At 39.0% G+C, this 17,357-nt stretch overlaps 1 protein-coding gene across 2 annotated transcripts in view; it reads right to left on the bottom strand.

The window, feature by feature from the left end:
• Positions 1 to 17,357, bottom strand: part of hipk2 (homeodomain interacting protein kinase 2) — a 127,294-nt gene that overhangs the window by 86,916 nt on the left and 23,021 nt on the right. For both annotated transcript variants that reach the window (XM_055174864.2, XM_055174863.2), the window contains exon 2: positions 8,904 to 10,044. In XM_055174864.2, coding sequence (XP_055030839.1) covers positions 8,904 to 10,044 — 1,141 coding nt within the window. The remainder of the gene's footprint in view (positions 1 to 8,903; positions 10,045 to 17,357) is intronic.

Genomic DNA, 17,357 nt, shown 5'->3' with positions numbered 1-17,357 from the left:
ATCCATCTATCAATCCATCCATCCATTCATCTATCTATCTATCTATCTATCTATCTATCTATCTATCTATCTATCTATCTATCTATCTATCTATCTATCTATCTATCTATCTATCTATCTATCTGTCCATCTATCTGTCCATCTATCTGTCCATCTATCTATCTATCCATCTATTTGTCCATCTATCTCTCCGTCCATCTATCTATCCATCCGTCCATCCATCTATCCGTTTATCCATCCATTTATCAATCTATCAATCTATTCATCCATCTATCCATCCATCCATCCATCCATCCATCCATCCATCCATCTATCTATCTATCTGTCCATCTATCTATCCATCTATTTGTCCATCTATCTATCTATCCATCTATTTGTCCATCTATCTCTCTGTCCATCTATCTATCCATCCGTCCATCCATCTATCCCATCCGTCCATCCATCCATTCATCTATCTATCTATCTATCTGTCCATCTATCTATCTATCCATCTATTTGTCCATCTATCTCTCCGTCCATCTATCTATCCATCCGTCCATCCATCTATCCGTTTATCCATCCATTTATCAATCTATCAATCTATTCATCCATCTATCCATCCATCCATCCATCCATCCATCCATCCATCCATCTATCTATCTATCTGTCTGTCCATCTATCTATCCATCTATTTGTCCATCTATCTATCTATCCATCTATTTGTCCATCTATCTCTCTGTCCATCTATCTATCCATCCGTCCATCCATCTATCCCATCCGTCCATCCATCTATCCCATCCATCCATCCATCCATCCATCTATTCATCTATCTATCTATCCGTCCATCTATCTATCTACCATCTATCTGTCCATCTATCTATCCATCTATTTGTCCATCTATCTATCTATCCATCTATTTGTCCATCTATCGCTCTGTCAATCCATCTATCCATCCGTCCATCCATCTATCCCATCCGTCCATCCATCCATTCATCTATCTATCTATCTATCTATCTATCTATCCATCTATTTGTCCATCTATCTCTCCGTCCATCTATCTATCCATCCGTCCATCCATCTATCCGTTTATCCATCCATTTATCAATCTATCCATCCATCCATCCATCCATCTATTCATCTATCTATCTATCTATCCGTCCATCTATCTATCTACCATCTATTTGTCCATCTATCTCTCCGTCCATCTATCTATCCATCCGTCCATCCATCTATCCGTTTATCCATCCATTTATCAATCTATCAATCTATTCATCTATCCGTCCATCTATCCGTCCGTCCATCTATCCATCCATCCGTCCATCCATCTATCTGTCCGTCAGTCTATCCCTCCATCTGTCTATCTATCTGTCCATCTATCCGTCCATCCATATATCCGTCCATCTATGAATCTATCTATGAATCCATCCATCCGTCCGTCCGTCCATCCATCTATCCGTCTATCCATCCATTTATCAATCTATCAATATATCCATCTATCTATCTATATATCTGTCTATCTATCTATCTGTCCATCTATCCGTCCATCTATCTATCCGTCCGTCCATCCATCTATCCGTCCATCTATCTATACGTCCATCTATGAATCTATCTATGAATCCATCCATCCACCCATCCATCTATCCGTCCATCTGTCCATCTATCCATCCGTCCATCTATCCATCCGTCCATCTATCCATCCGTCCATCTATCCATCCATCCATCTGTCCATCCATCCATTCATCTGTCCGTCCATCCATCCATCTGTCCATCCATCTGTCCGTCCATCCATCCATCCATCCATCCATCTATCAGATCAGTTATTATAACATAACATATCTCACCTCATTTTCATATTATATTTGTACGTTTTCAGAAATCCATACAAAAAAAATCACCATATAAACAGGCCCATTTTTCCTCTGAGATCAAGTTGAATTAAGACAAACTATGAGTAACAGTGATCTAACAGTGATGTAGGCCCTTAGTAAACACCACTAATCATAGACAAACAATACATTACAGATCAGCTTGGGAGAATCCCCAAATTCTAACAGTATGGTTTAAGATGCCATTAAAATTAAGTGAGTCTAAATCATTGGCATTAGAGGAAACCCATAAAGGTCTTTGAGTGCATTTACAGTATAGTGAACAGTAAAATAAATACTTCCTGATTTCTGTACTGTGGCACTTTCAAGCTGCGCCCCTATGATCGATGTGGGTAACTGAATAGATCCCTCAAGTTACGAGCTTTAGCCATTAGCACACAGGAAATTTTAAAAGAGCAAGGTTGTGAACTCTGGATCCTGTTTGGCTTTTTGCTGCTGCAGCGCATCTTTGGGTTGAATTTAAGCCTATGGTAGGAAAATGTGCAAAGTATGCTCTCTTTCCCTCAAGCCCTCCTATATTAAGGCTCTGACGTCTGGAGAGTATTGACTGACACACTGAGTGGCCGTTCTGTCTCTTCTTCTGTGACCTCTATCCGTTATGACTCACACTGATGTACACACCAGGGCCTTCAAAGTGCATAGAGATGGAGGTACGGAGAGAGAGAGAGAGAGAGAAAGGCATTTGCGGCTTATCCGCTCTGCTTATTCTCACCACATCCATGTTAACGTAACACTATTAAAAAAAATAAAAAAATTTGAACTTATAAACTTATATAAAAAAAGTTGCACACAATCTGGGATATGCAAATAATCGACAGACTGAATCCAAAGATCCCCAATCAGTGAAAAAAATTAATTAATGGGCATAATCCTTATAACGATTTATTGCAAAAACTATAGCAGGGTTTCCATCACACTGATTTTATGCTCATTTTAAAGTATAACATACATAGGAAACGAGTGAGGGAAATGCCAAATTTCTAATAAAAACCACTTGATTTGCAAAAAAGTTTCTATGCTCACTTGAGGTGGTTTTTGACTTATGCAATAAAGAGTAAGTGCGAATAATGAAGATGGAAACGCATTTGCCGAATAAATTTTGACGTAGCAAACATTAAATCCATGTGACTGATCGTCTGGCTGTGTCAGCTAACATTGTCTTTACCATATATGGTCCTCGACGTTGTTGTAATGCTAATGCTAGCTGCTAGTGCCTGCATCAAAAATTCTGCATTTCTTTCTCTGTGCACAGCATTCAGTTTGTCAATAACAATCTGCACTGCTAGTAAACAAACTTGTTAAATCTTAACTAAATGCAGTCCTGTGTCTATTTTCTAAGCGTGCCTTGTTTTATTTACTGTTGGCTACTAGGTTACCAATACCACCGTCATTGGCTCAAACAACTTTATTGGAAATGCATCTAATTCGCATTTGTTTTTTGCATATTTTGAAAAGATTCGCTTCACGTTTCTCATCAAAACCAACGGCTTATAAATAACAACAAAATGATTAAAGAGACACTCGACTTTTTTGAAAATATGCTCTTTTATTTAGCTCCCCTAGAGTTAAACATTTGATTTTTACCGATTTGGAATCCATTCACAGCCGATCTCCGGGTCTGGCGCTACCACTTTTAGCATAGCTTAGCATAATCCATTGAATCTGATTAGACCATTAGCATCACGCTCAAAAATAAGCAAAGAGTTTCAATATTTTTCCTATTAAAAACTTGACTCTTCTGTAGTTACATCGTATAATCAAGGACTTTGCTGCTGTAACATGGCTGCAGCAGGCATAGTGATATTACGCACTGCCCAAAAATATTCCCCTGCTGGTGAAAGTTACTAAGGGAACTATTTTCGGCTGCTGCATAATATCGTTGCCTAGAAAATCACAAATTTAAATTTTCTGTCAATCTTAGTACACGATGTAACTACAGAAGAGTCAAGTTTTAAATAGGAAAAATATCCAAACTTATTTTTTATTTTTGATGCTAATGGTCTAATCAGATTCAATGGATTATGCTAAGCTATGCTAAAAGTGGTACTGCCAGACCTGGAGATCGGCTGAATGGATTCCAAAAAGGTAAGGGATCAAATGTTTGACTCTGGGGAAGCGGGAAAGTGAGCATGTTTTCAAAAGAAGTGTAGTGTATTTTTAAAACGATCAAATTTCGCAAGCAAGCAGTAGAACAACACTCCAAATGCGGAAATAATAAATAAAATTTGTCAACCTTAATATTGAAAAATGTTTTGACCACCCTGACACATCCCTATTCAAAATCTACCTCCTTTTTATTTAGTCATCTAAAATAAGAGGCAACGGGTCTAAATGGGACAGGACACTAATCTGCTTTATCTAGTCATGCCAGATTTACCTGTTACATCATTACAGTAAGTAACAGGTTCATACCACAGCAAGGGCGCAGGGATTTACACTGACATTCCCTGAATAAACAGTATTAGAAACAGGTGAAAATGACAACCTCAGACCAAAGAAATGCTGCCTCTCTGTAAAAGTAAATAACACTGTGGTAGACTGTGACTTTGCCAAGTCACCTAACCTGCATGCCGTTGTGCTGTGGGAGGAAACTAGTAACCCATTATAGAACCCGGGAGATATTATTGAATTTACAAAATAATACAGAATACTTTAAAGTAATATGCGTTAGTATTTATTATGATTAATTTAACTACAGTTTACCATAGTAAATACTCTAGTATACTCCATTTTCATACGGGTGTGGGTGCAATTAATTGCCTTGCTAATGTTTACTTTAAATACATCGCTTTGTTTGCTCATGTCAATCTATCCCTGAAGAAAATCTATAAATCACCTCAAGCTACGCCTACGCTATATAAGCTCTTAAATCCAACACACTACAAGCGCTCATGTTCAACAGATCAAATATCAGTAGAACAGACAACCTGCGCGTTCGCGTTCAGCAGCAAAGATGCAAAGAACAGCTGATAGGGCCTGCGCTGCCAACGCTGACATCCGTTTGTGGAAGCGTTCACAGGGCGTTTGCAGTGGAAGAATGACACCAAAGCCATCGCCAAACTGCTGAGACTTCCCCTGCCTTCTGCAATTACTTTAACAGACGATTTTAAGAGGAGACTTTTTGCAGAAGGGTGGGCTGACTGGGGCTTTAGTTAAAAATATGCAAAAGGAACATTTGGTGCTTCCTGTCCAATCGAAGGTCATGAGTAATTGTCCCTCAGATTTAAAAACGCTGCCAAAATAAACAACTGCAGGGAAAAGACGCAAAAGTGAACTTTATATAACAGTTCTCTTAAAAGTTCACGTCTTTGACAGGATTAAGGCTGACCGATGTACTAAGGTTACCAAAGTTTTAATGCGGAAGAAGCTTGTTTAAATCTTCATTGATTTACTGTCATTTTCATCCGCAGTCCAGATGTAACAAATTGAGAGAAAGTAGAAGTAATTATGTTTTTGTTTCCTAGAGAGTTTTTTTTTTTTTTTTTGAGGATTAGTTATAAATAAAGGAATGCTTTCGGTTCAACTAGAGTTTGAAAGCATTTGTTGCATAATGCCACAAAAATCCTCTCGCATATAATTTTAAGAATTTGCTATTGTTCTCAGACTCATTTTAAAGGGACAGTAAGTAGCGTTTTAAGTATTTTATTAATCAAAATCAATGTCTTTATTCATAAATATGTCCTTGTTGGTGTCAAATGACCTCTGCCAGTGATCTGACTTTTCTTTGTAAGCTTAGAATTTCTTCTCTTTACTTACATTGAACGGGTAAGTCCAAGGAGGCTTCCATGTCGTTCCGCCGTATTGATAAACTATAATAGCAGAGAGGGACAAAAAAGCATTAGCTTACAAACGTGTTTCCACAACGCGTTTTCATTCAGAAAACGTGAAATAGCTGAAACGGACAAGGAGATCAGTGATTACATAATGGCTACCGTAGTTGCAACACGCATTTGGAAAGGCGAGGCGCTAGAGAGCACTATTCGTTTGAATGCAAAATACAATTTCACCACTAGATGGGGGTAAATCATACTTATTGTCCCTTTAAGACTTTTCTTTTATACAAAGAGACGAAAACTTTAATTTTCATGATTGAGCTTAAAGGAAAACACCACTGTTTTTCAATATGTTACTATGTTCTTACCTCAACTTAGACGAATTATACCCATCTTTTTTCAATGCGTGCACTTAATCTTTGTCCAGCGCGTCGTGAATGTGTTAGCATTTAGTATCTAGCCTTAGGATCCGAACAGGGATGAATTTAGGCGCACAGTAACATAATCACTCCTGACTACTCCCCTTCTTGCTCAACTTTCATCAATATTACTGCGCCCGAGGTCGAAGTGCTGCAAACTAAGCGCTCTTCCGCCAAACAATATAGTTCTAATTTTTTATCCGCCACGTTTTATTTTGTGCCACCATACTTACTCGTGTATGTACTCATGTAACAGTCTTTAAATAGGGAAAACATGGAAGTGTTTGGTGGCTTCTAAATTCAACCCTGTTTGGATCCTAAGGAATGAATGGAGCTAGGCTAAATGCTAACACATCCACAACGCGCTGTACAAAGATTAAGTGCATGCATTGAAGGAAGATAGGGATGTGTTGGTTCATCTAGGTTGAGGTGGGAACATAGTAGAATATTGAAAAACGGTGCTGTTTTCCTTTAACTTGCATTAACTGTATTGCCTGTACAGGTGCATGCTACATTTTTGTGTGTGTGTCCTCTTAATGAGAAATGAGGTGCTACCAGTGGACTAATGGTTGAAGTATCATCTTACTTTTTTCTTGCTACACATCAATACAGTGACGTCAATATACATGTCTTAGCCTACATAAATACATTATACGGAGATGTATGTCTATATACATCACTGAAAATTAACAAAGAGTCATCTTTCAGAAAGCAATGAAAGTATGCTTAATGTTCTGTGTGGCTGGTAAAAAAAAGACTAACCCTTGGCTATGTATACTGTGTTATACTGACTCAAAACGGGCTGATGTCTTCCTTGTTCTATGAAGTCCCTTCTTCAGAAATACGTATCGAGTTCTGATTGTGTAGTTTGTTTAGTATGTTGTGATTCGATAGCAGCTTAGCTTGCCGTTAGCTTAGCTTGCCGTTAGCTTAGCTGGCGACTGACGTATTCCTGAGTCTAGTCAAAAACTGTTTTATTGACGTCATTCAACCGGATGTAAAGGGCTGTAGTCCAAACCGGCCGTTCGCTGTAGGCTTTGAAAGGGGAATTCTGTTAAAGAAAATATATCGCCTGCCAGTGAACTTTGAGCTTTATCATTTTGCAGGTATTACTTATGCTATTACAGCAACATTACACAAGTTTGAAAAATGGGATCAGGAAGATTGTGACCTTTATCTGTATAACTGTGGTTAAGCAAACATCATACAGCTGCCCCCCATCTCTCTCTCTCTCTCTCTCTCTCTCTGTTTCCATTACCCTTTCAATTGCGCCGCAAATTGACATTGCAAATTGAAAATATGTCCAATGGAAACACGTCAATTTTGCAAAAACATCAATATATTGCAAAACAGTTTTTACGCTCACATGTGGTGTTTTTTCATCATTTTCAAGCTACCTGATAAAAGTCACATATTTATTATTTCAAGATGATGCGGTACTAAAATCTTCCAGAAACACCTCAATATGTGTCTGCTCCCAAGTAAAAGAGGCTTTCCTTGACCCTACATCTTTTCTGATTTAAAATAATAAACTATTACCTCCAAGAAACACCTATGATAATATGTGCACTATACAATTAAATCATGTCCTGCATCTAAATGCTCTTGCAGTTTAGTTGGTAGAGCATAGCGTTAGCAACGCAAAGGTCATGGTTACATCCCAGGGAACACAACACACATACCAAGACCAATAAAAGGATTGTACAGATGAATGCACTGGAAGTCTCTGTAGATAAAAGCATTTGCCAGATGCATAAATGTAAATAAATGTAGAAAAACACTGACATGCTCACTCTACGGCTTGAGAAAATATGCAGTAATATATTCTATAAGCAATTGCTCGCTTTTCTTGAGCATTTGTGAAAATGATTGTGAGATTACTTGTATATCTTGCTGTAGATAACCAGAGCATTATATAAATACTAATATATAGCGACCTTGAACCCAACACATTTCGAGTACATTAAGGCTGTTTGATCACAGATCTTTTCCTACATTTAAACCGATAACCCAGCACAAGCAGTTAACACACTTGTTGACAGTTTCCACTCACTACAGCAATTTTCCAAACGAGACCAAACGGCCAAATGAAACCTTAAAAGCTTTCGCAGAGCCTGAAAGATATCAGCCCTCGTTCAGCAACGACGCCGGTGGCACCCAAAAGTAACGCGTATGTAGAGAACATCTGGCAGCACTTGAACTGAATCATTCCTCTGGGTTTGATTTCCTTCAAGGTTGCTGTGTGGTCATAAACTTAACCTAACCCACTCTGAGCTGACGACATGACAACCTTACAGAGCGAGCTTCTGTGTGAACCGGGTCTACATCTACACAAACAGATCAAGCTAGCATGCGAAACCCAAATGTGGTTACACAGGTAAATGAAAGAGTTGACTGGAGCAGCTTCAAGTGAGGCATCTGTTTCTAATGTTTGCACGCTGGTGTGGATTACAGGGAAGTATTGCTGGGAAACTTACGTTGATCCCGTATCTTCATCCCCAGAGAGATGGTAAATAGTGATGAGTATGTAGGATTGATGAGGGGGCAACTGGTTCCTTGTTTACAGTAAACTCCTAGATGCTGCATTTTCAAAAGCATTGCTTTTTTCAGCAACCCTGAGGTATGATTATGGGAGAATATCTTCTACACAAATCTCACAAATGCCACTAGCATCAAGTTGTAGAATGCCGTAACACACACCCGCAATTTTATTCTTCAAAGCAAAACACATTCAACAATACATTTTAAGGAACTTACAGGGTTTGTAACTGCTTGTAGGCAGCACTTGGAACAACTTTATAAGAACATAACCAGAAAAGCAATTCTTAAAAGAAAGAAAGCAGTACCTGTAATATCTTGACTGCAGGTAGGTAGAGCACACAGCTTTGGAGACATGACTAGCAGAGCCAAAGTCAATGACCTTGACCCTGTAGGGTTGGCGAGCTGGGTCAACCAGCATGATGTTCTCTGGCTTCAGGTCGGCATGGATCAGTCCAAGGCTTTTTAGTTTCATGAGTGCGGTAGCCACCTGCTGCAGGATCGGTCGGATGTACTTGAGCGGCAACGGGCTGAACTTGTTCTGCTTGAGGAAGTCGTACAGGTTCTGCTCCAACATCTCGAAGACCAGGCACGTGTGGTTCTTGTGCTGGAAGCACTCGTACGCCCTGACAAAGTTGTAGTCGTCCGCGCTCTCCGTGCTCAGCCGTGCCAGTATGCTCACTTCGATCTGTCCTTGCCGTGCGTAAGATGGGTGATTCTTCAGGATCTTGATGGCTACGATCTCGCTGGTGCCTCGTTTCCAGCACTTCACCACTTGCCCGAATGTACCTCGACCCAGGAACTCCAGTACCTCGTAGGTGTTGGTCATTGAGCAAAGTACCTCGTGCTGCAAGAGCTGGTAGTCACCCTCGCTGTTGGCGCCGCTGTTCTTGGACGTCGCCGTTGTGGATGCGGTCGCCGTGGCGACGGTGGCCCCACTCTGTGCGTTGTTCTGAATCATCGGTACTGGTGGCTGTTGCTCCTCGACTACGTGCACGCTGCTTCCACTCCCGTTGTTGTTGTCAAGCTCCTCGCTTTTCCGCTTAAGCCCGCATCGCTGGTACGTGTCCAACAGACTGACTGTGCTGCGGCGCGTCAGGTTGTGCCCTCCGCTGCCGCTCCCGCTACTTCCTGTGCTGCCCAATAGTTGACCCTGCGCCCCAGAGGTGCTGCTGGCCGAGGCCACCACGATGTGACCCGAGCCGGCAGGGAAGAGGAGGGCCTGTTCGTAGGACAGGGAAGAGTTAGAGACCTGGAGACTGGCGCCGTTGATGCCCACTGGGGCGACTGAGACACTCTGCTTGCTGTTCTGACTGTAGACCTTGCTATGCGTGCCGTACCCCGTCATATCCCAGTTACAACTCTGCTCCACCTTTAGTTTCTTCACGCTAAAGAAAGCACTTGTCTGAAGAGTGTGAGGGGAGAAGACTTGCACTTGCGAGGCCATACCTGAAGAAAGAGAGGGAGGGGAGAGAAAGCGTCAGGAGGAAATTTGAGAATTGGACTGAAACTTGAGTATACGCTTTAAATAAAAATCCTACAGGTCACAGCAGGCCAGTTTAATGGAGTCAGAGTCCAGATGCTAACTTATAAAATAGCCAGTGAACAAATACATTGCATGCTTTCACTCTCTGATTGCTCAGCAGTGTTCAGACATGAAACTAATGTTGACAGTCTGCTTCAGGGGAGCACCTGGACTGATTTTCCCATATATATATATTCATGAATATTTTAACACAAACTGAATCCATGTGGATTATAGCTATCTATATCTATCTAGGTATCTATTTCAATCTGTCTGTCTGTCTGCCTTTATCTGTCTGTCTGTCTGCCTGTCTGTCTGTATCTGCCTGTCTGTATCTGCGGGCATGCCTGTCTGTGTGCATCTATCTGTCTGTCTGTCTGTCTGTCTGTCTGTATATCTATCTGTGTCCATCCGTCTGTCTGTCTGTCTATCTATCTGTGTCTGTCTATATCTATAAATCTATCTATCCATCTACATATCAATCCATCTATCCACCTTCTGTCTATTCATCTGTTTGTCTGTGTCTGTCTATGTCCATCTATCATTCTGTCTATCTGTCTGTCTGTCTATCTATCTGTGTCTATATCTATCCATCTGTGTCCCCATCTATATATCCATCCATCTATCCACCATCTGTCTGTCCATCGGTTTGTCTGTGTCTATCTATCTATCTGTGTCTGTCTATCCATCTATCCATCCATCCATCCATCCATCCATTGAACTATCTATCTGTGTCTGTCTATCTATATCTATCTATCTGTGTCCATCCGTCTGTCTGTCTGTCTGTCTGTCTGTCTATCTATCTGTGTCTCTCTATATCTATCCATCTGTGTCTCTCTATCTATCCATCTACCATACATCTATCCACTGTCTGTCTGTCCATCTGTTAGTCTGTGTCCGTCTATCCATCTGTATCTATCTATCTGTCTGTTTCTCCATCCATCCATCCATCCATCCATCCATCCATCCATCCATCCATCCATCCATCTATCTATCTGTGTCCATCCATTTATCCATCCGTCTGTCTGTCTGTCTGTCTATCTTTCTATCTATACACCTGTACATCGGTCCATCTGTCGTGTACTTTTCAAATATAGAGAAATGTTCTGAATAAATGTTTCTACATCCTAAAGAAACTGAACATGACAAAACATTTTTTTATTAAGACTAGGTATTTGTGTGTGTGTGTGTGTGTGTGTGTGTGTGTGTGTGTGTGTGTGTGTGTGTGTGTGTGTGTGTGTGTGTGTGTGTGTGTGTGTGTGTGTGTGTGTGTGTACACAGGCAAACAGTCATTTGCCAACTTCTTAAAAATTGTCCATAATATCCACCATTTACACAGTGAAAAGTTGTAGAGCTCAGTATGTTACATTAATGTATGCAGAAAAAACACTCCTTTACTGTTCCCCAAGGATTTCTGTAAAAACAACTACCACTGTGTCCTACGTGAGGTCCACCAAATAGACACTGAGAGTACACGTCAAACCCGAGCCCATAGAAAATTGCGTGAGCCTAAAGGAATGACTGCAATTTCCTAAAAATAAAAGATCACAGCCCAGGCATGCATCACATCGCACCATTAAACTCAAATAAATGCACATCTCTGTTCCAGAAGCATTCAAAAACAAATCAAATGTTTGAACCTGAAACACTTAAACAACATCTTAACTTCAGGTCCTCAAAACAACATATGCGGAGATGACTTAGGCTTCTGGGAACCCTCTGCCTTAGAACCGGCAATGCTTCAAGCAAACAACAGAAAAAGCCCTCGCAAGCAGCGCTGTTTGTAGTGCTAAAATAATGATTACAGTACAGAGAGGATTACACGCAGTGGATGTTGTAATACACTATTTACAGAATTTCTAAAGTTGAATGAATTAGAGAAATAAAAGGCTCATCCAGCGTGCGTTTCTTGCCATCGGTTCACACCACCAGCTATTGTAATGTGCAATTCTTTTATTGAGTTTCTCCGCCAGCATGTCACAATTATGATAATCTGCTGTCAGCATGAAAAAAGATTTGAATGATCTTTGGGACACAAATACACAGGCAGTGCCTTAAACCCCATTACATTCACTCTGAGACTGAATTGATGATTCACAGACAGATTCAATGTTGCAATGAGAGGTGGTTTTTAGGGCTGCATATCAACTAAATCGCTTGCAGAATAAATGTTTTTATTTACATCATATATGATTGTGTATAATAATTATGTATATATAAATACACACACATGCATGTATTAAAATAAATATTTAAATATATATATTTATATTTATATATAATTTCTATATGAAAGCTAGGGATGCACGATATATCGGCCGACATATCGTTATCGGCCGATAACTGCTTATTTTTAAAATAGCAAAATTAAGCAGATAAATGAAAGCCGATAAATGATGGATTATTTTGGTTTGTTGAACCACTTCACTTGCTCATTGTTGGCCATGTGGAGTTTTGATTGCTGCTTTCTGTGACATAGCACGAAGATGACACGTGTTGCGGGCTAAAGAAGATTATGCTAGTCTAGCACAAAGACAAGATGTCCGCGGTCTGGGAGTTTTTCATTTTGAAAATAATATGAATATTTATCAGCCTATATATATATCGGTTATCGCCCCCCAAATATAAAGAGTTATCGGTTATCTGTATCGGCCAAAATTTCCATATCGGTGCATCCCTAATGAAAACGTAATATATATATATATATATACACATTTTTTCTTAAAATTATACATGCATTTGTGTGTATTTATATATACATACTTATTATAGACCGTTTCATCAGGCGCACATGCGGTGACGCGATAAACGTCTGGTCCGAGCTTTACTTCCGGTTTTTGTTTGTTTAATGGTCTGACTAGTTGCTGAAACTGAACTCTTAAACAAATACCTCGTCGAAAATAACAAATGTTTTGCGTTCCTATGTAATCTATGTGTGGTTTATTTTGCTTGTTATATAAATAAACTACTTTAAAAGGACGTTATTGTTATTTATTCTTCGCGGAGTTTACCGGAAGTTACGTGATGACCACGAAAGCCGCTTGTTTATGTTCTTACTGCTGAAACTGTCTATACACAATCATTCATGATGTGAACAAAAACGTTTATTCTGCAAACAATTAGTTGCGATTAGTTGTTATGCAGCCCTATGTATGCACTTAAAAAATAAAAATTGTTGAATTAAATTAGCCCTAAAATAAAATTTGTGTGACATAGTTTTTGAATACTAGATATATGACTCTTGATTTCTTTTAAAAAGAATAGTTTGGTCATAAATAATATCAATTTACTCACTCTTGTGTCACTTCAAACCTATAAATAAATATTCAATTACACTATCTTCAAACCAATAAACATCTCTTTTTACAATATTCTCAAAAAGCGGACAACTGTTCTTGACTACAAATCTCCTTTGTGTTTGCATGAACATAAAAAAAAATCATTGGTGTGTCATAACCTAAGACAATGGGCAGTTTGAATTCAGGGTGGCCAAAAAGATTTTAGAGCGAAAGATTAAATATAAACTTCAATTTAAGTGGTAAAAACACCTTTACCATGTTAATCTGAGTTTTTGTCCTAATCAGCTGCGTCGAGCGTCAGTGGATTCCATTTTTAATACGATTCTGCGCTGTCACAGCTGACAGCTCCGCCTAAACTCAGAGATCTCAAATTATGACAGTTCTGTAGAAATATATAACAAATCCCTCAAGTTTTACAAGGAAAGCTATAGGGGAGGGCCGTGTCTCTGTATGTGCACTCCTTAGCTGCAGTGCAAAATAGAGAAAACTAAATAAAAAGGCGCACAGGTAAAAAAAAGCTTTGAAAAATTATATACGACCCCACCAACACCTGCACTGTAAAAAATACTTTGCTGCCTTAAACTTTTTTGTTGAATCAACTCGGATTTACAAGTCATTTCAACTTACTACTATTTATCTTGACTAGAGATGAGTTGTTATAACTACAAGTAAGTTGTTATAACTTATAAAATTAAGTTGACTTTTCTCAACTATATTTTATAAGTTGTGACAACTCATCTCTGTTGACATGACTTGTAAATCTGAGTTGATTTAACAAAAAATTTTAAGGCAGCAAAGTATTTTTTACAGTGTGGCCAAATTACAAAGATGCCAATTTGTACCGTACTAATACTATCACAGGAACTTGGTGTGCAGCGAAATATGATAGGTCATTTCATTTGTGGGGGATTTTTGACTTCATTTTTACAAATTACAGACATGGCCGATTCGCACGGGATTAAGATCACAGACAACCTCCACAATTATTACAAATTACTAGAGGTCACCACGTAATACTAATCCTGTGTGAATAGGGCTAATGTCACTTTTGACTCTGTCGTCCAATCATGATGGAGGAGGGGTGGGACAAATACAACAGCACTTAAACGACATATCGTATAACGCCTGAAGAATTCTGCTTTTGTATTTAAATGGAAAAATAACAGCATTTACAAAGACATGAGGGTCAGAAAAAATCGTGAGTTTTCAGGTTAGTTATTACTTTGTCTAACATGACCAGAGCCATCTTGAACATTTCTGCTCCTCCACAGAAGACATTAAATATACAATGGATCAACTATGATGTTTTCCATACAAAATGAACAACCATAATAAATACAATTTCCTTTGCCGTCTTTTTTTTTCAAGATGATAATGAATCTCACTTGGTTTGATGAATGCTTGAAGCAACAATATTCTCAAGACAGGAAACAGAGGAAGGAAACTTTGTATGCACACTTTATCATTATTATGAGTCTTAACAGTTTCAAATATAGAAAATTCCTCTCCATCCCGTGTCCTCTTATATTTGGCAAAGTTCATCATGTGGTCATCTGCCTTTAGCTTTAATTTTCCATGATCCTTTATTAGAAACGCTGATCTTAATCTACAGTATAGTGCATGCACCATTTATAACTATAAACGTATAAGCTATATATTCAATATACCTAGGGGCGGTTTCCCAGACAAGGATTAGAAGTTTGTTTAAACTAGTTATATTTCCTAATTAAACTAAGGCATAGCCTGTCTTAAACTAATCCCTTTCCAGGAAACCACCCCATAGTCTATAGCTTAACTAAGTATAAACTTTTATATAATCTATTTTACATAACACCACAGACTACACCAAATACATAATTAAATCTATATAACATAAAACCAAAATATACACCTAAAAACTTTATACTTTATATCCTACAGGTGTCCAAAAGTCACGAGCTCTCGAATGCAATATGTTGATAATAATAAAGAACATCCGTCAGTGTTATTAGGAGCAAGGGCCCTATGATAATCCCATAAACTACCAGGCCAGATGTCACTCCTTGGATTACGCTTTTCTTTGCCAGGTCTTCACCCTAAAAATAACTCATACGGCTCTGCGTACGCGTACGTGCATGTGCGTCAGAAGTGAGGACTGATCCTAAAAAGTAATAAATCCCCAACGGCTGATCAGATGAAACATCCCAGATATTCTTCGCATTGGACGTGACTGGTAATCTAGTTTCGGGGACGGCTGACATGTTTAGATTACCACCATGCCACAAAACCACTATACAAGTCATCATGGATGCATCATGCTTGTTTTGTTGGATGAATCTAATCCGATCCAAACAAGTACCTCTAATTCCACGTCTCATCAAGAAACGTTTTCGTAACAAGAAGATCCAAATCAGACGTCAACAACAACGTCCTAACCTTATTTTTTGAATAGATACCCAAACAAATAAGAAATAGCAAATATTGGGAGTTCAAATGGTCCACATGTTATCTCCAAACTGCATGCAGGCTGTTTAATGAGAGCGGTCACAAAAAGTGTTTATGGCCTAGAATGACTACCAGCATTTCTCTGTTGTTATAGAAATGATGTTTATGCATTTTTATCAAATTTAATCCATATAAAAGATTGCATGAATTTTTGAACTCTGCCGTGAGAAGAAAGGCAGGCTGCTTCATTGTTTCATATTTACAATGCTGGAATGCTTTCGATGGCACCAGACGGATTTCAGCATACTTCACAAAGTGAGCTTTATATAACTTAATACATATATATACTTTAAATATTACTTTATTTGCACAAGGTTTGTTAATCTCCCAGTGCTGGATTAGTTACATGATATACATCCTTTCCCAAGATAAAAACTTTCTAATTCGGTTATGCAATATTTTAACACAGGTGCTTATGTAAACAGCTCAGTTATATGTAATATGGGGTAAAAGTATGGTAAAATGGGACATTTGTGCTAATATCATTATGCACTGTATGGATTTTACCATTACTAAAATTACCATAAAGTTCATCCTAAACTAGTATGGGGCAAGAAGGTCCCCAGTTCGAGCCCCGGCTAGGGCAGGTGGCCTTTCTGTGTGACGTTTGCATGTTCTCCCTGTGTCAGCGTGGGTTTACTCCGGGTACTCCAGTGTCCTCCCAACCAAAAACATGCAAATTGGAGACGCCAAATTGTCCCTCCCCAAAACTGTGTATGGATCAACTTGTTTGAATAAAACTTGGTGTATGGATTAACTGGTTCTCGCCATGAATATAGCCGTAGAAGCTGAAATGGCGTAAAGAAGAAGAAGGAACATATGAATGCTTTTAACAAAAACAGCAATGACAAATTATCACCAAATGTAACACTTTATTGTTATTCAGGCTTATTTATATTGAATCTCATTTCGTATAAAAAATCTAATTGTGAGACTACTGGGTCAAGGGTTAAACCCAAACCAAAGACCATGTCCTGCAGAGGTTTGCTTTGTCCCCTTGATTTGATCCAGGACAAAGGCGTTTGGGAAGAATCGTCCAAAGAAGTATTCGGTGGTTAATGAATTGACCTCTGCTTGTCTAGACAAAGCATTATCCCCTGTGGCTCAAAGCAATGCCCACTGTAGCACACCATCAGGGGGGATAGAAGCAGAGACGGACGTAATATTTTCTTCTTTCTGCTCTAAAAAAAACACATTGTTTTTGTTGTTTTATTCCCTTTACCATCCCAATTACCTGCCTTGCTATAAGATGTAGTGATTTATGATCTCTCCAGGTCTTGTTCTTCTGGTCTTCTGCTATGGACCGATCTTTTCCAGCTCACCCATTCTCTATTTATTGTGGCACTCAATTCCTTCTGCCATCTCTCGAGACTCTTGCAATCAAACAATCGCTCTGCTGACCTTTGCTTTCATGTCCACTTCTCTCCCGTCTTCAAACAGTTTTGGTTTTGTTT

The sequence above is a fragment of the Misgurnus anguillicaudatus genome, chromosome 15 (assembly GCF_027580225.2).
Source record: "Misgurnus anguillicaudatus chromosome 15, ASM2758022v2, whole genome shotgun sequence".
NCBI lineage: Eukaryota > Metazoa > Chordata > Actinopteri > Cypriniformes > Cobitidae > Misgurnus > Misgurnus anguillicaudatus.
This window is presented reverse-complemented; position numbering and strand designations above follow the sequence as displayed.